At 41.5% G+C, this 23,374-nt stretch overlaps 1 protein-coding gene across 3 annotated transcripts in view; it reads left to right on the top strand.

The window, feature by feature from the left end:
- LOC103009966 (uricase) overlaps positions 1 to 22,718 on the top strand; it is a 135,112-nt gene extending 112,394 nt beyond the window's left edge. For all 3 annotated transcript variants that reach the window (XM_057539944.1, XM_057539936.1, XM_007173014.3), the window contains 4 exons: positions 8,755 to 8,941; positions 10,514 to 10,637; positions 12,615 to 12,698; positions 21,738 to 22,718. In XM_057539944.1, coding sequence (XP_057395927.1) covers positions 8,755 to 8,941; positions 10,514 to 10,637; positions 12,615 to 12,698; positions 21,738 to 21,812 — 470 coding nt within the window. In that variant the 3' untranslated portion in view covers positions 21,813 to 22,718. The remainder of the gene's footprint in view (positions 1 to 8,754; positions 8,942 to 10,513; positions 10,638 to 12,614; positions 12,699 to 21,737) is intronic.
- The last annotated feature ends 656 nt before the right edge of the window (positions 22,719 to 23,374 follow it).

Here is a 23,374-nt window from a genome sequence, read left to right as displayed (position 1 = left end):
TTTATGATTTCTTTCCTTCTACTAACTTTGGGTTTTGTTTATTCTTCTTTCTCTAGTTGCTTTATGCGTAGGATTAGGTTGTTTATTTGAGATTTTCCTTGTTTCCTGAGGTAAGCTTGTATTGCTATAAACGTCCCTTTTAGAACTGCTTTTTCTGTGTTCCATAGGTTTTGGATCATTGTATTTTCATTTTCATTCGTCTCTAGGTATTTTTTGATTTCCTCTTTGACTTCTTCAGTGATCCATTGGTTGTTTAGCAACATATTGTTTAGCCTCCACGTGTTTGTGTTTTTTTGCAGTTTTTTATTCTTGTAGTTGATTTCTAGCCTCATAGTGTTGTGGTTGGAAAAGATCTTGATATGATTTCAATTTTCTTAAATTTACCAAGGCTTGCTTTGTTGCTCATTGTGTGATCTATCCTGGAGAATGTTCCATGTGCACTTGAAAAGAACATGTATTCTGCTGCTTTCAGATGGAATGCTCTATAAATATCAAGTAAGGCCAGCTGATCTAATGTATCATTTAAGGTCTGTGTTTCCTTATTAATTTTCTGTCTGGATGATCTGTTTATTGATGTAATAGGGAGCTAATGTCCCCCACTATTATTATGTTACTGTCAATTTCTCCTTTTATGTCTGTTAACATTTGTCTTATATATTAAGGTGCTCCTATGTTGGGTGCATATATATTTACAATTGTTATATCTTCTTTTTGGATTGATCCTTTGATTATTATGTAGTGTCCTTTGTCTCTTGTGACAGTCTTTATTTTAAAGTCTATTTTATCTGATATAAGTATTGCTACTTCAGCTTTCTTTTGATTTCCATTTGCATGGAATACCTTTTTCTATCCCCTCACTTTCAGTCTGGTGTGTCTCTAGGTCTGAAGTGAGTCTCTTGTAGGCAGCACATATATGGATGCTGCTTTTTTATCCATTAACCAGTCTATGTCTTTTGGTTGAACCATTTAGTCCATTTATGTTTAGGATAATTATCAATATGTATGTTCCTATTGTCATTTGGTTAATGTTTTGGATTTGTTTTTGTAGGTCTTTTTTCCCCTTTCTTCTTTTGTTCCCTTCTCTTGTGATTTGATGACTATCTTTAGTATTATGTTTGGATTTCTTTTTCTTTTTGGTGGGTATTTTTGTTTTGTGTTTACCATGAGGTTTTTGTATTGCAATCTCTCTATATATAGATACCTTGCATTTGTACTCTACTCTCTTCATGATTACTGTTTTTGATATTATATTTTACATCTAATTGTTTTGTGTATCCCTTAACTGCTTATCGTGGATACAGATGAATTGACTACTTTTGTCTTTTAACCTCCCTACTAGCATTGCATGTGGATGATTTCTACCTTTATTGTATGAAGACTGAACTGTTTTTAAATTTGAGCTTCTCTACTTAATAACTTTGTGACTGTGAGCACATTAAGTATACTACTTCAGTGTTTTTTTTATTTCTAACATAAGAATAACAGTGTCTACCTCAGCAATTACCCAGAGAATGAAAGGGGATAAATGTTAATTTAACATTTAGCACAGTACCTGGCACATAAGAAGCACTCTTTGAAAGAAAGCTGTTATTATTATTATTTTGAATGATAATAGAGATCCAGGAAAGGTCTTTATGTGTATGTGTGTACTGTTTAGTAATTCTGACCAAGGTTATGGTAAACTGGCTGGAGAAACAGGCAGTAGTGAGACATTTGGAGACTTGTTGCAGAGATGAAGAAATGATGGAGTCTGAACTAAGGCAGAAGAGGTAGAGATGAAAAGACTACAGAGGTTGGGGAGAGACATTATGTGAGACATTTCTGAAGTGTGCTTATAAGTCTGAGTATTTGCGTAAGGATGGAAGGTTAGAGAGAAGGAGGGGTTAAAGTTATCCTAAAGTCAGGGGCCTGTGGGTGTTGTCTAAGAATAATACATATAATGAGGAAGTTTCCAGAGGAAGCTGGTAAGTTTGGGAATAAGGGATGGACTTGGAGACTATCTATTTCCAAATTGGTTGGTGAAGCCATGGGGAAGAAGGAACAACCCAGAAAAACATATAAAGTGAGAAGAGGAAAGATGAGAGGGCCTGGGGGAAAATTCCCCAGTTTAAGGGTTGGACAGTTTAAAGAGTGAGAGAGAAGAATGGTCAGAGGGACAGGAGGAGGCTTGGAGACAGTGGTGTCATGGAAGCAAAGGGAAAATACATTTCAAGAAATGGGGATAGTTATTGGGATAATAGAATGCATAATAAGTAGGCTTATATGTAGTGGCTTCGCACATGAAGCTTACAGCTTTTTGTAAAAGTCAAGTTCAGTGTGTGTGTGTGTGTGTGTGTGCGTGTGTGTGTGCGTGTGTGTGCATGTGTGTGCGTGCATGTGTGCATGTGTGCGTGCGTGCGTGTGTGTGTGTGTGTGTTGGGAGGATGCTCCACTCCAGGAAGTTATTCAGGAATCCAGGTTGATGCAACCAGACAGTTTTGATCCTCACTTTCTGGGGTCACCTTGAGAGTAGATTCCCCATACCAGACAACAAGGAGAAGAAAAGAGCTTGAAGAAAAAAAAGGAGGAGGTGAAACTGCTCAAGGCCTGAAGTAGCACAGAGCACATCAAATGAAGAGAACCCAATCTCACAGCCACACCTAACTGCAAGGAAGGCCAGGAAATGTAGTTTAGCCGGGGACCCAGGAGGAAGAGGACCTGCCAGTGGTCTCCTCCACAGGAAGGTTAAGAAGTTTAGTTTAAAAGAAGACTGAAGAGAGTGTGCAGTTTGGCAAGTAGGCATCATTGGTGACCTCCCTCCACAAGAATATTTAGCAGACCCCTGGAGGTGGAAGTGGAGTGGCCAAATCTAGGGCTCAGCTGATCATAGGAAGAAAACAGGCTGCTCTTCACACCCTTATTCTTTCCAGGAATTACCAGGAGCTATCATCAGCCTGAATTCTAGTCACCTGGCTGCTGCAGGGTGGAAACTAATCAACAGAATCAGGCCAAAGCTTTTTCTTTCTGCAGAAAACTTCAGGGTGTTGCGATCACTGTGGCAGTGTTCCCAGAGCTCCAGCTTGACTTGTCTGGAGTCCAGCACCTCCCCCCTCCCATAGCATGCGGGGGCTGGCAGGGGTCAGCAGGGAAGGAGGCATCTGCTGCCTTGGGGGTGTGCAGTATGTGTGCACACATTCCTGAGTCTGTGTATCTTCCTGTGTTGTCTATTTGAAGATGACATTTGTACTCTGTCCCTCTTTGGAGAGTAGGGGTCTATGCCGTTTTTTTGGTAACAAAGTTTAATTCTTAATTTGCTTATTTTCCAGGAGCTAAAACTGCAGATATCATGAGGTGATTCAGTGTACAATCACTGTCATAAGAAACGCCCTTGCATAGACTTAACTGAAGAAAATAATCATCTTACACACACAAACACACACACCCCAATTCACATGCTGAAGGCTGTTGTTACAAACCTCTAAGTAGGGCTTTTTGTGGGGGGCTGGCTAGGATAGTGAGAATTCTGCCCCCTCAAACACATGTACTTAATCACCCATTCAGCCTGCAAATTTTCCCAACAGGATATGTAACTGGGTTTCTCCTGGTGGACTGGATTCATTCTTATCAATTGAACAAACATTTATAGAAAGCCTACTGAATCTGAAGCACCCACTTTAGGCCCTGAGAATTGCTATAAAACTCCCATTACACTATTTTTTCCTAGGGTATCTTTTTAAGCTACATCATTAAGTGTTCTTTTAGCTGTTTCAAAGTCTGCTAGTTCCATGGGAGAATCTGGAAGAGAGAGAGAAATTTTTTCACCAAAGGGATGAGGGCTGGTGTTATTTTTGTGACTTCCCCAGCTCCGAGAGGAGAGCTAGGCTCTGCATGTGTGGTACAGGCTGTTGATGTAGGTGTTATATGGAACCTCGATCTTCCAAACTGTTTCTCTGTGAGTCTCTGTGAACTACAAGCTTAGCCAAGCCTTGAAGTCGCTGGGATGGTTGAGTCACTAATTTAAACTAGTTGAACTAATCAGAGCATCTCCCCAACACACCCCCCCACACACAATTTGAATTATAATTCATAATTCTTTAAGCATCAAATTTCTCCCAATCTGACACTAATTATAAAAATTCAACTAAAGCATAACCAAATAGAGGAATGGAAGATAGAGAAGCGGTTTCAAATAAGAGATACTGTCTTGTAGTGGTGAAAAAAAAAATCTATTGACATGGAGACTAGTAGGGGTAGGGGGAAGATTTTAGGAAGGGTGTTGATAAAACTAAAGTCCTGGAGGAGAAGAGATTTAAGAGGTGTCAAGCAGGGCAGATGGAAGAAATGAGATGGGGAAAGTGGGAGACTCAGGACAGAGATGGCCACTGCCAAGAAGGCTGCCTGTATCATTTTGATATCAAGACTAAGACGCTCTTCAATTATTCCAAAAGAAAGGTTCTTGGCAAGCACAAGATCTTTTAAAAATCATCTTGATCATCACCTCATTGTACAAAAACCCAGTTAACTTCCTTCCATCTGGGTGACGTCATCTCTCCCCATCCAGAATTGCACACAGGGAGCTTTCATCCTACCTCCATGAGCTAAATGGACTCTCAAAGGCAAATGATATTTAATTGATCTTCACTTTTTCTAGCACTTTACAAATTTGAGGTTTTCTACTAGAATGATTTAATATAGTTTTAAAATATCCTCCTTTTAGCTATTTGTGTCCTTTTTGGAGGTGTTAAATGTGGAAGCAATTATCTCCTTCATGACAGGATTTTTTTTTCTTGGCTCAGTAAAGCTTTGTGCTTTGTGACACCTGATGCGTAGGTAAGGAATCGGGCTTAGTTTCTATTAATTTGCAGTTTCTTTCCCTTAGAGACCTGAAGGGGTAGGATGTATGCTTCTCTGAGAGATAAACCACAATCTGTTAAGTGTGTAGGAGGACACTGAAAGTTAGAAAAGATTATGTTTTAGCAAAGTAAAATGTAAAAATCTTCCTTTTGCATTACTCCATAACCAAGGCAGAAAGGCAAAAAAGAGCTGATTAAGTGGTTTCATAGGAAGTAACCTAGAAAAGGACAGTCTTTTGGGTTGAATTACTTCTTGTTAGTCTAAACTGGAATCTTTTTAAGAGTGTGTGAAGCATCATATTTTTAGTTGATGGGCCCATGAATTTGAAAGGCTCAGGTTCCTACCAGTGTTCAGAAAGCTGGGGCACCGCCAACAGAGAAGATAAAATAAGCTCCCAGATTTCATCCAGGGTGTCTGATGCGTGCCAAGAAAATGTATTTTTCACATTCAAAGAGAATAGGTTTTTGTCGTTGTTCATAGAATGATGAGCACACCAGAGTAGATGTTTTGCGTTCTGCCTAAACTGTGGCAGTAGTGAACTGTCTTTGAGAACATGAGATGTTTTATTCCATGTGAAACTGAGGTCAAAACACATTAGAAAATGCAACTGCTTTCTCCATTTTCAGATTCTAGCAAGAAAGTAGATCATTTCAAAGTTGCCTAGCAGACTGACACTCCCCAAAGATCAATAAATCTCATCACAGGGCTGGAGGTGGATAGGGATGGCATGTCAGAAGGAGTTTTCAGAACCCAATGAGCCTTTGTGAAACATGGGAAGTATTTACAGGGGGTTGACGTCAATAAGAAAAGGTCAATTAGGGCAAAATCATCATAATAATTTTATAGAGCATTTCCTCCTGGACAGCCATTTTACTAAGTCCTTTATGTGTATCATCTTAGACATCTATCATCTCTAGGAAATAGTTATGATTATCATCTCCTGCAGATGAGAAAATCAAGGTAGAGAGAGGTTCAGTAATTCTATCAAGGAAATACTGCCCATAAGTAGGGGAGGAGAGGCATGGAGAGTACTGAGGCTGAATTCAAGGAACCTGAGTCCCAAGACTGTGGACTCAACCATATGTAACCCTGCATCTGGAAATCCTTTTATGATTGAGACAACTGAGGATTCAAAGTCTGGTTGGCTCACATAGATGCTGGCGATCAAGGCCAGCTGTATAGGAAAAGTAGAAATAGATAAAGTTTGCCTTTGGTTTCCCTTGACTTCTCTTTATCCCCCTTCGAGGATTCCCACTACTTGTTCTAACCCCACTTCTGATTGCAAATTCAAGTTTCATTTCTATAGGATTTTTTTTTCTAGAAGGGATTACTTTTGGAAGTAAATTATGATATTAATTTATAAAGGCTTAAGGAGTCACTCCTCTAAGGGGTCTTGGTATTTCAATAGGAAATTTTTAAATGATAAAATGTTTTCAAGACACATGGGGTCATTTCTAAAAGTGATGCTTCAATCTTCGTTTCAAACCAACGGGGATGGTATTTTTCAACTGGGGGCTCTGTCTGAGCCCTGAATGCACATTGCGGAATGGCGGTGGCAACTTTCTTGTCTCTTGGAAAGTCCTCTTTTATTACAGAAATAGGAAGAGAGAGTTAAAGGCAGGAGGAAACATTTTGAGGATGGGGAGTGATCCAAAAAGGGGAAAGAAAAGCATGAAATCTCATAATGGGGTGCTGAGTTCAAACTCCACCTCTGCCAGTGTCTAGCCATATGACTAGAACGTGTGCTGGCAGTCAGGACCTTCTCAATCAGTGTTGATGCCCTCCCCTTCTCCCCCTGTCACACTGTCTGTGGGTGAGGGTTGAGGGGAGGGGGCAGATCAGGAAGGGAAATGGTAAAGATTGATGGAGGAGAACTGTCCAGAAGAAAAAGACACTAAGTTGTAAGGCTAAGTTAAGGTGAATCAATTTTACTGCACTCATTCATTCATTTAATGGATACTTATTGATTGCTTCTGCAATTCTGTTGGGTCTGAGACTTAAGACTCACTTGGGTCAGCTCTACACTGTTAGAAATGCTGATTTTGCAGAATCGTGTCTTGATAACACTTAGAATCTGATAAACCCAGCCAACCTAAGGCATGAAATTGTTGCTGGTATCTTTCTCTTGATCCTGATTCAGATATAGCTTACATTGAGAACTTCAGTATTTTCCAATTGAGAAAATACCATTTTCTCTCTTACCACATTATCCTAGAACACTGTGACCAGAACACCTTATTTAATCAGCACATATTTAATCAGCAAATCTACCACTAACCATGGCCACTGCTTTCTCTGGTAGGCACACACATGTGGTTGGGAAAATATCAAAATATAGTCATTATTTACCTACTTCTGAAAGTCCACAGCTCCTGAGTTAACCACAGCAATAGAAATCACACAGGATGATGTAAACCATTGGATTATTAAGAGCTGCCCTGGATTTTAATTAAGGATTGTGGGTTACATTCTTATTCTTCAACTAAGACCATGTACAACATAGTGATCCCTGATACCTCCAGCTCTTGGCTTAAGATTCAACAGGTCAAAAAGCATAGATACTAGTCTGGACTAATTTCAAGACTGAAAAGAGGTGATCTAAGTCATTCTGCCTTGACTATGCTTTTGGGAGTTTGTACCCAAGTGCCCCCTGAGTGTCCTGGCCTCACCAGCCTGCACATACAAATAAGGCCATGGTGAAGTTAATTCCCGAATTTCCCTGACCTTGTTGCTCTCTCATTACAAAACTGCTGTACCTCTCCAGCCAAACTCTTCTACCTTCTCCCAGCCTGGAGGGCTGTCTCACACATGCTCAGGGAGAAGTTTGCACGCACTGAGTACAACTGCTGCCTCACTGGCTCTGCCCAGCATTTGCTGTGCCAGTTGCCACTCCTCCTTGGGAAGAAGGCTGCTTTCCACAGACATTGTACCCTGGGGCTTCCCAGCGTGTCACCTGGTGTCATGTGTTCTTCAGGCTTCACCAAACTGCTGGAACTACAGTGTGTTCCACATAGAAAAAGAAAGAGAGAATCTTCCCCTCACTAACTCGGTACCCTACCTGTCATCTGGGCCCTGACCTAGAACTGCCAGGCGTAAGTAAACAGCTTTTTCAGATTATGCCTCTCTCCCCTCCACCTCCCTGATGCATCTCATGAGGTAATGTAGGGACGGCCGGAGAGCCATATCATCTCCTCCATTGTTTTCAACTCTGTCCACCCCGCCCAGATCCCCACAGGCCAACTTTGCGCCTTCTCAGTTCTGCCAAAAAACAAAGGCCTTTATGAGTATACACCTAGGCAATGTATACCTCATGGGTCACTGACCTCATCTTCCCAGTCTCTGTTTAGGCTCATCCAGGCCCATGATGCTACCTATTCATGCAATTTTCTGGTTTTGCTGAGTTCATAAACGCAAGGGAACTGAGGGGTCTGGTGGTGATTGGAGCCATCAACAGTGTAGACAATCCACATGAGGACCACCCCCAGTAAAGGGCGTCACAATAGCAGACAGAGGAGCTGCTTTTGAGGAGTTTATTAACTCATTCCAGCATGACTGCCTGCTGAATGAGATGGAGCTCAAAATGTGGAAGGTAATTGGCCTAGAAGATACCTCTGCACGTAGCTGAGAAAAAGGTATTTGTTCCTGTGGGCTTCAACACAGCATGGACATTTAGTCTCTGACCTTCAGTTCTCCTAGGGCATGAGAAGGCAGGGAGTTGTGGAATTCAGAGAGAGGGAAAGGCACACCGTCTTCATCATGTGGACTTCAGAGGAGACAGGGAGAGAGAAAACACAGGCAGTGATGTAGCTCTTTGTACAAATGTAGTGTGCCATGTTTTAATGACCAGGATCCTCAGGGCTAGGCAGTAAGAAGGCACTGTTTTCTTTATGACCTCCCCTCTTACCTTTTGACGTAAAACAGGATCTCCAGTCATTAATTCTGGAATCAAAGACCTCAAAGTCCTGAAAACAACCCAGTCCGGATTTGAAGGATTCATCAGGGACCAGTTCACCACCCTCCCTGAGGTGAAGGACCGGTGCTTTGCCACCCAAGTGTACTGCAAGTGGCGCTACCACCAGGGCAGAGACGTGGACTTTGAGGCCACCTGGTATGAACGAGTGCTAGGGCCTGGCGCTGGTGGAGGTAGTGTCCGCCCTCTTTTCCAGGGACCCAGAGTTCATGGAGTCTTCCATCTGAAAGGGAAACTTGGAAGCCATTCAATTCCGCCTCCCCATTGTAAGACATCCCTTCTGATGGATAACAGAAAGAGAACTGGTCTCACTTTGAGTTAGTAAATCTGCACTAATAGCTAAGATGCTATTAGCTATAATGACCTTGAGCAGACCACCTGATTTCCCTGATCCTCTGTTTTTTAATTGACTAAATCAGTAGTACTCAAACATGATTGTGTATCAGAATCACAATCATGATTCTGAGGGCTTATTAAACTGCAGATCACTGAGCCCAACCCCAAAGGTTCTAATTCTGTGGCCTGGAATGGGGCCTGGGAACGTGCATTTCTAACAAACTCCCAGGTGATGCTCATGCTGCTGGACCAAAGGCCACACTTTAAGAAACATGGGATCAAATGAGGATAATGGCCTTGTTACTTCATGGCAGATGCAGAGAGGGCTAAACCAGGCTGACCAACTCGTCCCAGTTTGTCAAGGACTTTCCTGATTTTAACACTGAAAGTCCTATGTCCTAGGAAACCCCTTGGTCCCAGGCAAACTGGGACAAGTGGCCACCCTAGGCTAAATTCAAAATGAGATGAGTTACAGAAGCATTTTATAAATGATAAATGCTTTAGCATTGTAACGTATGACTCTTATTTTAACATCCTCAACAAGCAGTGATTAGACCTCTGAATCCCAGTTTGCTTTTTGAGCAGGTATCTCATTCCTTTGCTTGAAGCTCTAATTGTTAGAAACTTCTACCCTGTGATAAGCTGGAATCTGCCCCCTGGTAGCTTCCTCCCACTGGCAGAGTGTTACTCTGCTCCTTTTGTTATGTGATAGGTTGGAAATGCTTGAAGAGAACCTCACCTCAATCTTTTTTTCTCCTTTTTTCAAGTGTTCCCCATGGGCAGCAGTCTGATGTATTTATGTTGAAAAGAGCACGAAATTGAGCCAGTCGGGGTACAAGCTGGGCCTCCCACTAAGGAGGGGGACTGAGTAGATCATTTAACTTTTAGCTCAGATTCCTCATCTCTAAATTGGAGATAATAATAGTACCTGCCTCAGGTATATTGAGAGAATTTAATGAAGTAATTACATAAAATACTTAGCACACAGCCTGACACGGTAATACCCCTGAAAATGCAGCAATTCAAGCAACGGGCCAAGCCAAGCAGATTAGAATACTAGGAAGTCCTCTTCATAAATTCTTCAAGCATGGAGGGAAACTTAGCCTGGAATGCCCACTGGGCCCTGGTGCCAGATTATGAAGATAACCTAGTTATGCTCAATATGTTTATTGACGTGTGCATGTGTGTGTGCGTGTAGGGAAATGGGAAGTTAGGGGTTTTTTTTCTTTTTGGCATTACAGGATATTAATCCTCTCTAAAACCAGCAATGAAATTGTTTTCGGGGAGACAGAGAGGGTACCGCTTCTTAGCTTCATAATACGTTCCCCAAACACCACCCTGTGAGAGCCCTCAGTTCTCTTTTCTGTGCTTTAGGGACACTGTTAGGGACGTTGTCCTGAAGAAATTTGCTGGACCCCATGACAAAGGCGAGTACTCGCCCTCTATCCAGAAGACCCTCTACGACATCCAGATGCTCTCCCTGAGCCAGGTTCCTGAGGTAGGTTTTGTCACTTGCCATTCTGAGGACTGAGAGAACTTGTGTCTCCTGTCAGCTCTGAGAAAGAGAGTTAAAATAAGAAAGTGGAAGACACATGAAAAATGACATCTGTTGTTGCTCAAAAGCTTGTTATAGCAAGTGAGAAGAGAATAAAAAAATGTAAAAATCTGTCTAACCTGAAAACACAGGCCACTGCTGTAGTTCTTTAGTTTTATTGAAAATTCTGAGTCTCTTCAACCTGCTACAATTTAGGACACTCAAATGCCCTGAAGGAGGGGTAATTATCCCAAGGGTCTATGCTTCAGGAGAGCCAGAGAATGAAGAAAAAAGGCAGAGAGATTTCATCCATCCATCCGTTTGATATTATTGAATGGTTATTATGTCTCTGTCAGCGCATGAGGAAATCAGAGATAAATTAGACATCGTCTCTACCCTCAAAGAGTTCATCATTAAGTGAAAGAAGAAAATAAGTAAACTAACAGTTCAATAGAGAACAGAATATTATGGAAATTCAGAGGAAGTCACCTAACTCTGGTGTAGGGGATAGTGCAATCCAGGCTTTCTGGAGGAAGAGGTATTTGAGCTGAGTCTTAAGGGACAGGTAGGGGTTATCTGAGTTCATACTCAAGGTTGAGGGAGGCGGTAGGTGTGGAGACAGGAGGCAGCATGGAACAGTCATTTACTGCTGAGGCTCTGCCACAAGTGAAGCTCCAGGAGCAAAAGTCTTTCCATGTGCCTAGAGATGAGTTGGGAAGCAGATTGGGAAGCCCTTTGTGGGCTTCTCTGTAGAGTCTGTATTTTATCCTGAAAACTCTTAGGAGCCACTGAGGGGTCTAAGCAAGGTGTGGCGCTACCAGATTTGCACTCTAGAAAGACCACTCTGAAAGACATGTGATAGATTAAAGGGATGATGGGCCATAGACAAGGAGACCTGTTGGGAAGCTGTCGCAGAAAACTGGCAACAAGGATGTGAACTAAGGCCATGGTGGGATGGAGAGGAACAGAGTCATCCTTAGACCTGGGCACAAGGGACTCCTGCCACGGCCCACACACCCCCTCCAAGCCCTCCTCTAGCTATGCCTCTCTCCGCTGGATGAGGAGTTGGTGGGACCAAGGCAACAAACACTTCAGGAGCCCGTGCTTCCCCTTCTAGACAATTCTCTGGATATTTACATCCCAGAATGTCCTGCCCAAATAACCCCGAGACTACTTCCAGAACCTGTGCAAGCCTGTTCCCCAGATCTATCCCCTAAAGTGCAAGTCATGCCATTAGTGTACCCTTAAGCCCGAGAGTGAGAAAAGGGGCAGATGTTTGCTAGAGGTATGAATGGGACTTGACATGCAAGCTGGGGTATCCACCCACATGAGTCCAAGAGAGAAGATGGGATGGCCAGGGCTGAGGGCTGGCTCTTCCCATGCTGCCAGGTCCTGGCATGATGCTGCAAGGAATCAGAGAATTTTAAATTCGATCCTGACCTTCCAGATTGTGATGAAGGAATATTTGTCAAGTTAGAGGGATAGAATATACTTCACTTGAAAGTACTTTAGCTTGATTCATAACTTTTAAATCTTTAAACATCTGGTATGGGGACATCCAATTATACTCTTACTCCAGGGCCTGCAAATGTTAGGGACAAGCCTCGAGAGGAGGGAATGGATGGAGGGGGAATTTAAGAGGTTGACGAGCCAGCACCAGGAGGCCAGTTGGATGCTGCAGATGTCCCAGGTTTCTGACCCAAGGAGATTTTACTTTTCTGAGAAACGGATTTCATACACAGGGAGAAGAGTGGGTCCATCATTTAATAATAGTACTAGCAGGAGAGAACAGTGTCAAGCAGTAGAGGAACATCAGAGGAACATCTCAGAGACAGGTAGAATCTGAGTAATGAGCTAGTGGGTAGTTGGGGGTTGGTGGGAAGGAGTAACAGAGACAGATTCACAGTTTCCGCATGTAATGCATATTGTTGTGGATTTCAGATAGAAACTATGGAAATCAGCCTGCCAAACATTCACTACTTTAACATAGACATGTCCAAAATGGGACTGATCAACAGGGAAGAGGTAAGAGAACTTTAAACATATTTAAAGCACATTTCCCCCACCCACTCTTTACCCCTCTTTATAAACTTAGGATGATACTATCCCCTGTCACAACTCCTAACAGCTGTTGCTTTTGGAATATTTATAGTTGCCACTGTTTAGAGCCCTCTTAGACTCTGGCCTTTCACTGTCTGAGGCTGGAGTATGCTAGAAGTGGGTGAATACTTATAAAGGAAGGTTGGAAGTTGCAGAGAGTAAAAGACATAGAAAGAACAGAGTGTGCCCAAAGAAATAGCTTTGAGATATACTTCTCCAAAAATTGCCCCAGAAGGTCACAGCTCCATTATTCTTCTATCATGAAACGATGAGGAGAAAAAAAAAAGATTCTATTTTCATTTTCTTCTATCATCTCTAACTTTTAAGTAGTCAATTTAAGTGGAATACAATATACACACAAAAAAATGAAGATATTTGTGTTTCTAGTTGCATTTACAGCAGGCAAGATGAGGAAGTTCATTTTTTTTTTTTAGAAATTTCATGTAATATCTGAAACATTTATATTAACATATTTCCATATAAATAACCCAAAGAAAGTTTAGTATTAGTTGTTTTGTTTGTTTATTTGTTTATTTCTTTGTACTGCAGGTTCTTATCAGTCATCAATTTTATACACATCACTGTATACATGTCAATCCCAATCGCCCAATTCAGCACACCACCATCCCCACCCCACTGCAGTTTTCCCCCCTTGGTGTCCATACATTTGTTCTCTACATCTGTGTCTCAATTTCTGCCCTGCAAACCGGTTCATCTGTACCATTTTTCTAGGTTACACATACATGCGTTAATAGACGATATTTGTTTTTCTCTTTCTGACTTACTTCACTCTGTATGACAGTCTCTAGATCCATCCACGTCTCAACAAATGACTCAATTTCGTTCCTTTTTATGGCTGAGTAATATTCCATTGTATATATGTACCACACCTTCTTTATCCATTCATCTGTCAATGGACATTTAGGTTGCTTCCATGACCTGGCTATTGTAAATACTGCTGCAATGAACATTGGGGTGTGTGTGTCTTTTTGAATTATGGTTTTCTCTGGGTATATGCCCAGTAGTGGGATTGCTGGATCATATGGTAATTCTCTTTTTAGTTTTTTAAGGAAACTCCATATTGTTCTCCATAGAGGCTGTATCAATTTACATTCCCACCAACAGTGCAAGAGGGTTCCCTTTTCTCCACACCCTCTCCAGCATTTGTTGTTTGTAGATTTTCTGATGATGCCCATTCTAACTGGTGTGAGGCGATACCTCATTGTAGTTTTGATTTGCATTTCTCTAATAATTAGTGATGTTGAGCAGCTTTTCATGTGCTTCTTGGCCATCTGTATGTCTTCTTTGGAGAAATGTCTATTTAGGTCTTCTGCCCATTTTTGGATTGGGGTGTTTGTTTCTTTAATATTGAGCTGAATGAGCTGTTTATATATTTTGCAGATTAATCCTTTGTCCGTTGATTTGTTTGCAAATATTTTCTCCCATTCTGAGGGTTGTCTTTTCGTCTTGTTTATAGTTTCCTTTGCTGTGCAAAAGCTTTGAAGTTTCAGTAGGTCCCATTTGTTTATTTTTGTTTTTATTTCCATTACTCTAGGAGGTGGATCAAAAATGATCTTGCTGTGATTTATGTCAAAGAGTGTTCTTCCTATGTTTTCCTCTAAGAGTTTTATAGTGTCCGGTCTTACATTTAGGTCTTGAATCCATTTTGAGTTTATTTTTGTGAATGGTGTAAGGGAGTTTTCTAACTTCATTCTTTTACATGTAGCTGTCCAGTTTTCCCAGCACCACTTATTGAAGAGACTGTCTTTTCTCCATTGTATATCTTTGCCTCCTTTGTCATAGATTAGTTGACCATAGGTGCATGGGTTTATCTCTGGGCTTTTTATTTATTTATTTATTTATTTATTTATTTATTTATTTATGGCTGTGTTGGGTTTTCGTTTCTGTGCGAGGGCTTTCTCTAGTTGCGGCAAGTGGAGGCCACTCTTCATCGCGGTGCGTGGGCCTCTCATTATCGCGGACCCTCTTGTTGTGGGGCACAGGCTCCAGACGCGCAGGCTCAGTAGCTGTGGCTCATGGGCCTAGTTGCTCCGCGGCATGTGGGATCTTCCCAGACCAGGGCTCGAACCCGTGTCCCCTGCATTGGCAGGCAGATTCTCAACCACTGCGCCACCAGGGAAGCCCTGGGCTTTTTATCTTGTTCCATTGATCTATGTTTCTGTTTTTGTGTCAGTACCATATTGTCTTGATTACTGTAGCTTTGTAGTATAGTCTTAAGTCAGGGAGTCTGATTCCTCCAGCTCCGTTTTTTTCCCTCAAGACTGCTTTGGCTATTTGGGGTCTTTTGTGTCTCCATACAAATTTTAAGATGATTTGTTCTAGCTCCGTAAAAAATGCCATTGGTAATTTGATAGGGATTGCATTGAATCTGTAGATTGCTTTGGGTAGTATACTCATTTTCACAATATTGATTCTTCCAATCCAAGAACATGACATATCTCTCCATCTGTTGGTATCATCTTTAATTTCTTTCATCAGTGCTCATAATTTTCTGCATACAGGTCTTTTGTCTCCCTAGGTAGGTTTATTCCTAGGTATTTTATTCTTTTTGTTGCAATGGTAAATGGGAGTGTTTCCATAATTTCTCTTTCAGATATTTCATCATTAGTGTATAGGAATGCAAGAGATTTCTGTGCATTAATTTTGTATCCTGCTACTTTACCAAATTCATTGATTAGTTCTAGTAGTTTTCTGGTGGCATTTTTAAGATTCTCTATGTATAGTATCATGTCATCTGCAAACAGTGACAGTTTTACTTCTTCTTTTCCAATTTGTATTCTTTTTATTTCTTTTTCTCCTCTGATTGCCGTGGCTAGGACTTCCAAAACTATGTTGAATAATAGTGGCGAGAGTGGACATCCTTGTCTAGTTCCTGATCTTAGAGGAAATGCTCTCAGTTTTTCACCGTTGAGAATGATGTTTGTTGTATATTGCCTTTATTATGCTGAGGTAGGTTCCCTCTATGCCCACTTTCTGGAGGGTTTTCATCATAAATAGGTGTTGAATTTTGTCAAAAGCTTTTTCTGCATCTATTGAGATGATCATATGGTTTTTATTCTTCAATTTGTTAATATGGTGTATCACATTGATTGATTTGCATATATTGAAGAATCCTTGCATCCCTGGGATAAATCCCACTTGATCGTGGTGTATGATCTGTTTAATATGTTGCTGGATTCTGTTTGCTAGTATTTTGTTGAGGATTTTTGCGTCTATATTCATCAGTGATATTGGTCTGTAATTTTCTTTTTTTGTAGTATCTTTGTCTGGTTTTGGTATCAGGGTGATGGTGGCCTCATAGAATGAGTTTGGGAGTGTTCCTTCCTCTGCAATTTTTTGGAAGAGTTTGAGAAGGATGGGTGTTAGCTCTTCTCTAAATGTTTGATAGAATTCACCTGTGAAGCCATCTGGTCCTGGACTTTTGTTTGTTGGAAGATTTTTAATCACAGTTTCAATTTCATTACTTGTGATTGGTCTGTTCATATTTTCTGTTTCTTCCTGGTTCAGTCTTGGAAGGTTATACCTTTCTAAGAATTTGTCCATTTCTTCCAGGTTGTTCATTTTATTGGCATAGATTTGCTTGTAGTAGTCTCTTAGGATGCTTTGTATTTCTGCGGTGTCTGTTGTAACTTCTCCTTTTTCATTTTTAATTTTATTGATATGAATCCTCTCCCTCTTTTTCTTGATGAGTCTGGCTAATGGCTTATCAATTTTGTTTATCTTCTGAAAGAACCAGCTTTTAGTTTTATTGATCTTTGCCATTGTTTTCTTTGTTTCTATTTCATTTATTTCTGCTCTGATCTTTATGATTTCTTTCCTTCTGCTAACTTTGTTTGTTCTTCTTTCTCTAGTTCCTTTAGGTTTAAGGTTAGATTGTTTACTTGAGATTTTTCTTGTTTCTTTAGGTAGGCTTGTATAACTATAAACTTCCCTCTTAGAACTGCTTTTGCTGCATCCCATAGATTTTGGATTGTCGTGTTTTAATTGTCATTTGTCTCTAGGTATTTTCTGATTTCCTCTTGGATTTCTTCAGTGATCTCTTGGTTATTTAGTAACGTATTGTTTAGCCTCCATTTGTTTGTGTTTTTTACGTTTTTTTCCCTGTAATTCATTTCTAATCTCATAGTGTTGTGGTCAGAAAAGATGCTTGATATGATTTCAGTTTTCTCAAATTTACTGAGGCTTGATTTGTGACCCAAGATGTGACCTATCCAGGAGAATGTTCCGTATGCACTTGAGAAGAAAGTGTAATCTGCTGTTTTTGGATGGAATGTCCTATAAATATCAATTAAATATATCTGGTCTATTGTGTCATTTAAAGCTTCTGTTTCCTTATTTATTTTCATTTTGGATGATCTGTCCATTGGTGTACGTGAGGTGTTAAAGTCCTCCAGTATTATTGTGTTACTGTCGATTTCCTCTTTTATAGTTTTAGCAGTTGCCTTATGTATTGAGGTGCTCCTATGTTGGGTGAATATATATTTATAATTGTTATATCTTCTTTTTGGATTGATCCCTTGATCATTATGTAGTGTCCTTCCTTGTCTCTTGTAACATTCCTTATTTTAAAGTCTATTTTATCTGATATGAGTATAGCTACTCCAGCTTTCTTTTGATTTCCATTTGCATGGAATAACTTTTTCCATCCCCTCACTTTCAGTCTGTTTGTGTCCCTAGGTCTGAAGTGGGTCTCTTGTAGACAGCATATATATGGGTCTTGTTTTTGTATCCATTCAGCAAGCCTGTGTGTTTTGGTTGGAGCATTTAATCCATTCATGTTTAAGGTAATTATCGATATGTATGTTCCTATGACCATTTTCTTAATTGTTTTGGGTTGGTTTTTGTAGGTCCTTTTCTTCTCTTGTGTTTCCCACTTAGAGAAGTTCCTTTAGCATTTGTTGTAGAGCTGGTTTGGTGGTGCTGAATTCTCTTAGCTTTTGCTTGTCTGTAAAGCTTTTGATTTCTCCATCGAATCTAAATGAGATCCTTGCCGGGTAGAGTAATCTTGGTTGTAGGTTCTTCCCTTTCATCACTTTAAGTATATCATGCCACTCCCTTCTGGCTTGTAGAGTTTCTGCTGAGAAATCAGCTGTTAACCTTATGGGAGTACCCTTGTATGTTATTTGTCATTTTTCCCTTGCTGTTTTCAATCATTTTTATTTGTCTTTAATTTTTGCCAATTTGATTACTATGTGTCTCGGTGTGTTTCTCCTTGGGTTTATCCTGTATGGGACTCTCTGCGCTTCCTGGACCTGGGTGGCTATTTCCTTTCCCATGTTAGGGAAGTTTTCGACTATAATCTCTTCAGATATTTTCTCGGGTCCTTTCTCTCTCTCTTCTCCTTCTGGGACCCCTATAATGTGAATGTTGTTGCATTTAATGTTGTCCTAGAGGTCTCTTAGGCTGTGTTCATTTCTTTTCATTGTTTTTTCTTTAGTCTGTTCTGCAGCAGTGAATTCCACCATTCTGTCTTCCAGGTCACTTATCCGTTCTTCTGCCTCAATTATTCTGCTATTGATACCTTCTAGTGTAGTTTTCATTTCAGTTATTGTATTGTTTATCTCTGTTTGTTTGTTCTGTAATTCTTCTAGGTCTTTGTTAAACATTTCTTGCATCTTCTCAATCTTTGCCTCCATTCTTATTCCGAGGTCCTGGATCATCTTCACTATCATTATTCTGAATTCTTTTTCTGGAAGGTTACCTATCTCCACTTCACTTCGTTGTTTTTCTGGGGTTTTATCTTGTTCCTTCATCTGGTATATAGCCCTCTGCCTTTTCATCTTGTCTATCTTTCTGTGAATGTGGTTGTTGTTCCACAGGCTGCAGGATTGTAGTTTTTCTTGCCTCTGCTCTCTGCCCTCTGGTGGTTGAGGCTATCTAAGAGGTTTGATGGGAGGCTCTGGTAGTGGGTAGAGCTGACTGTTGCTGTGGTGGGCAGAGCTCAGTAAAACTTTAATCCACTTGACTGTTGATGGGTGGGGCTGGGTTCCCTCCCTGTTGGTTGTTTTGCCTGAGGCAACCCAACACTGGAGCCTACCTGGGCTCTTTGGTGGGGCTAATGACAGACTCTGGGAGGGCTCACGCCAAGGAGTACTTCCCAGAACTTCTGCTACCAGTGTCCTTGTCCCCATGGTGAAAGAGAGCCACCCCCGCCTCTACAGGAGACCTTCCAACACTAGCAGGTAAGTCTGGTTCAGTCTCCTGCGGGGTCACTGCTCCTTCCCTTGGGTCCCATTGCACACACTACTTTGTGTGTGCCCTCCAAGAGTGGGGTCTCTGTTTCCCCCAGTCCTGTCAAAGTCCTGCAATCAATTCCCACTAGGCTTCAAAGTCTGATTCTCCAGGAATTCCTCCTCCTGTTGCCGGACCCCCAGGTTGGGAAGCCTGACCTGGGGCTCAGAACCTTCACTCCAGTGGGTGGACTTCTGTGGTATAAGTGTTCACCAGTCTGTGAGTCACCCACCCACCAGTTATGGGATTTGATTTTACTGTGATTGCGCCCCTCCTACCATCTCATTGTGGCTTCTCCTTTGTCTTTGGATGTGAGGTATCTTTTTTGGTGATTTTCAGTGTCTTCCTGTCGATGATTGTCTAGCAGCTAGTTTGGAAGTTCATTTTTTGAAAGGAAACCTTGCCTTGAAAAAAGCACTTACCCTGACTTGTTTTTAGCCATGCAAAAGGTTAAGCCAAGTCAGTGTGTCTGACTAGCCAGCCTGCAGTCCCAACAGGTAGCCTGCTGTGGTCAGTCCTCGGAGATCAGAACTGTCCCTTCCCCACTTGGACCACTCTCGGAATGGCAGGTTTTCTCTATTTGATCCATCTTCCCATGGGCTTCTAGAATGCTAAAAAACACCATTCTATTGGATGCTTTTAGTGTGTAGGGGGAGTGAGATAGGAAGGGACCATCTATTACCATGGCCCTGCTGCTCATAGCCTTTGGTGGATAAAGGCCAATGAAGGGAGTCCAAAAGGTCCTACATTCTGGGCCTGCTGATCCAGGAGCCTTATTAGTCACAGCCCCTCTGGCCAGGTACCTTGTTTCTGTTCTGCAAATTATGTTGATGGCTCCATCAGGCTCTGTACCACTACAGCTGTAGCTGGAGGCTGGGGAGCAGTGCTGGGTAACTAAGGTCATGCTCGGGTGCCAGGTGTAGCTGGTATCAGGCCCTGAGTTAAAGAGGAGTGCAATCTTGATCCCGCTCGCTGTCCATTCAGCTGAAAGGAGAGGCAGCACTATTTACTTCAGGGAAAGGTGAGGACGTAGATTCCCAGAATGCCATCAATTAGAATGTAAAGACTTTTTTGACTGATTACTTTCTTTTTTTTTTTTTTTTTTTAACCACTATACATTTCCAGAACTTTTTTTTTTTTTTTCCTGCATTGGGTCTTCATTGCTGCATGCGGGCTTTCTCTAGTTGCGGTGAGCGGGCTTTTCATTGCAGTGGCTTCTCTTGTTGCTGAGCACGGGCTCTAGGCACGCCGGCTTCAGTAGTTGCGGCATGGGGCCCTAGAGCACGTGGGCTTCAGTAGTTGTGGTGCGTGGGCTCAGTAGTTGTGACTCGGGGGCTCTAGAGAGCAGGCTCAGTAGTTGTGGCGCACGGGCTTAGTCACTCCGTAGCATGTGGGATCTTCCCAGACCAGGGCTTGAATCCGTGTCCCCTGCTTTGGCAGTTGGATTCTTAACCACTGTGCCACCAGGGAAGTCCCGACTGATTACTTTCTAAAGGGCAGGAAAGGGACCTGGCCATGTTCAACAAAGGTGAAACCAATGGGCCCCAAACAGCGAAAGGGTCAGGCATCATGACTAGAGCAGTGCTTAGCTCAGGAGCCCCGATGGAGAGAGGAGGGTCTCCCAGGGCCCCCTGATGCCTCAGGCCTGCAGTGATCCTAGCTCAAATGTGTGCCAGCAGACTGAGGCCACAGTGCCTTTTGCTCAAGAAGTCAGACATGAAGCTTCCTCTGGAGACCTGGAGGCAGGAAGGCCTGAGTCCCTTTGGGCCAGGGCTCCACAAAAAGGCACCCAAGTGGATGAACAAGCTGTCCCCATGTCTGTGTCTGCTCTCTGGGGATGGCCGGAGCCACTCTCAGGCCCTCACTCAGCAGGTGCGTACATAGTGAGGGCAACATATGAGAAGCCCTCAGTGAGTCAAGACACACTGAGAACAGCAGAGAAGTGACAAATGACAGGGTGGGAAGACAGAAGAACTGTAAATGCACAGCTGTCTGGAGCCACTTAGCATTAGGCTAAGAGCCCTGAGGACCTCAAACGTTCCTGAGGGCACGGCAGTATTTAGCATTGGACAATGATTGGCGTTCAGAGCGAGTCATCAAGCAAAGGCCAAATTATGTTCACCACCCTCTGTTTAAAAAGCAGGGATATGTAATGCATTTGAGAAACATTTATATCCTGATGATTAAAATTTTTCAAAAAACTCTTTAATTTTCTGGAAAATCACCTCATGTCTCAACTATTGCCAGAAAAATAAGGTATTACCTTGCTTGAAGTAACTACTGTAGGGCCTATACATTTTCCTGTTTAGCAAGTTGTCTTTTGTTGTTGATTTCATATTGATTCGTAGAAAAAAGGGTAGGTCTGTTTTTTTTTTTTTTTTTTTTTTTTTTTTTTTTTTTTTGCGAGGGCTTTCTCCAGTTGCGGCAAGCGGGGGCCACTCTTCATCGCGGTGCGGGGACCGCTCTTCATCGCGGTGCGCGGGCCTTTCTCTATCGCGGCCCCCCCCGTTGCGGGGCACAGGCTCCAGACGCGCAGGCTCAGCAATTGTGGCTCACGGGCCCAGCTGCTCCGTGGCATGTGGGATCTTCCCAGACCAGGGCTCGAACCCGTGTCCCCTGCATTAGCAGGCAGATTCTCAACCACTGCGCCACCAGGGAAGCCCGGTAGGTCTGTTTTAATGCCGCTGAATTTACCATGTGGTTTTTCTACAGGTCTTGCTACCATTAGACAATCCATATGGCAGAATTACTGGTACGGTCAAGAGGAAGCTGACTTCAAAGCTGTAACATTGTGGCCACCAGTGGGAGTCCATTCTCAGTTGAGGCATTCCTTAAGCCACTTGTGATGCTGGAAATCATAGTGTGTAGCCATGCAAAATTTCAACCTAGTATGTTGATTTATAGTGTTCATTTTGCGCCTACATGAAAGAATTCTTCTACACCTAGCTCAGCAAAGTGTTCCAGAATTAGTAATTATAACATGCTTTGTGGACACAGTTTACTTCACAAATGCTGAGCAGTATTAGAATAATCATAAATCAATATTTCATTTCAGTGGTCTTGTTCCTTCCTATCTCAGAGAAGCTTTAGAATCCATTCATTAAGAAGATAATCATGAATCAATGGAGGTGTGATACCAGTTAATTTTGTGCGCAAATTTAAGAAGTCAGCATTGTTTTCATCCTACTGATGCTAAAACTTGCTCCTTGGTAATGCAGAAAATGTAATGATAATATATTTTGAAAAATATCACCATTGTGACTTCAATTAGACTAAATACTTGAGTTCCTAAGAATGCTCTAGCATATGTATCATTGGGAGTATATTTCCACTCTAAAAGTACTTTTGTAATCTTAATGTATTGGTTTTATGACTTTTACAACCCTTAAAGAATATTTAGTATACACTGAGGCACTGAAAAAAAGTGTAAATGGTTTTTCTTTGAATAATGCATCACTTTGGCACAAAGAGCCACGTTTATTAAGTGGTAAGTCAATACCCAGGTGGTTGAATATACATATAGAAAGACTAGAGACTATATTTATGAAAATATCAGCAATGATGATTTCTGGATGGTGGGATTACGAGTGATTTTTATTTTTTTTGTCATGTGATTTTCTGAATCTTCCAGATATGAACATTTATTACTTTTATAATCAGGGAAATAAATTTAACTGATGATTTAAAGATGTATGCAGATTTGAGTGGTGGTTATCTTTGTATCAGTTAACTAACACTACTGTTGTATATATACCATAAAGCTTCATAAACTATAATTTTAGCAATCCATGACAAAAACTTGTGTACGTGAACATTCTAGATAACCTTCCTCCATTTAAAAATCTCTATTTATTTAAACTTTTTGTCTCCATTTTTAATAAATACTTACCTAAGAGTAGTTACTATTATTTGATAATTCTGCATTTACCTTTATGATACTACTACTTAAGGCGGTATGGTGCCGTGTTTGATTGCACAAACTCATTTAAATCCTGGCCCCATCTCTTACTAGCTCTATGACAAGATTCCTCATCTGTAAAATGGAGATGAAAATAGAACCTACCTCATAGGTTTTTTTGAGGATTAAAAGAATTAATGTTTGTAAAGAGCAATGGTAGTATTTATGACTGACACAGAGAAATTTCTGTGTTTGTTAAATGAAAACTCCTGCCTTCTTTTCATTTGTTGTTAGACCTACATGGAAAGTCATCATTGGACTTTATGGGTGAGATGAGAGATGGGAGGTCTGAGAGCAGCAAACCGTAGAAGGTGCCACAGGCCATTCTCAAGCTGCTGCCTACTTGCAAAGAACATGAGATAAGAAGGATGAAGTAATGTGATAAGGAATG

Source organism: Balaenoptera acutorostrata, chromosome 1 (assembly GCF_949987535.1).
Source record: "Balaenoptera acutorostrata chromosome 1, mBalAcu1.1, whole genome shotgun sequence".
Taxonomy (NCBI): Eukaryota; Metazoa; Chordata; class Mammalia; order Artiodactyla; family Balaenopteridae; genus Balaenoptera; species Balaenoptera acutorostrata.
This window is presented reverse-complemented; position numbering and strand designations above follow the sequence as displayed.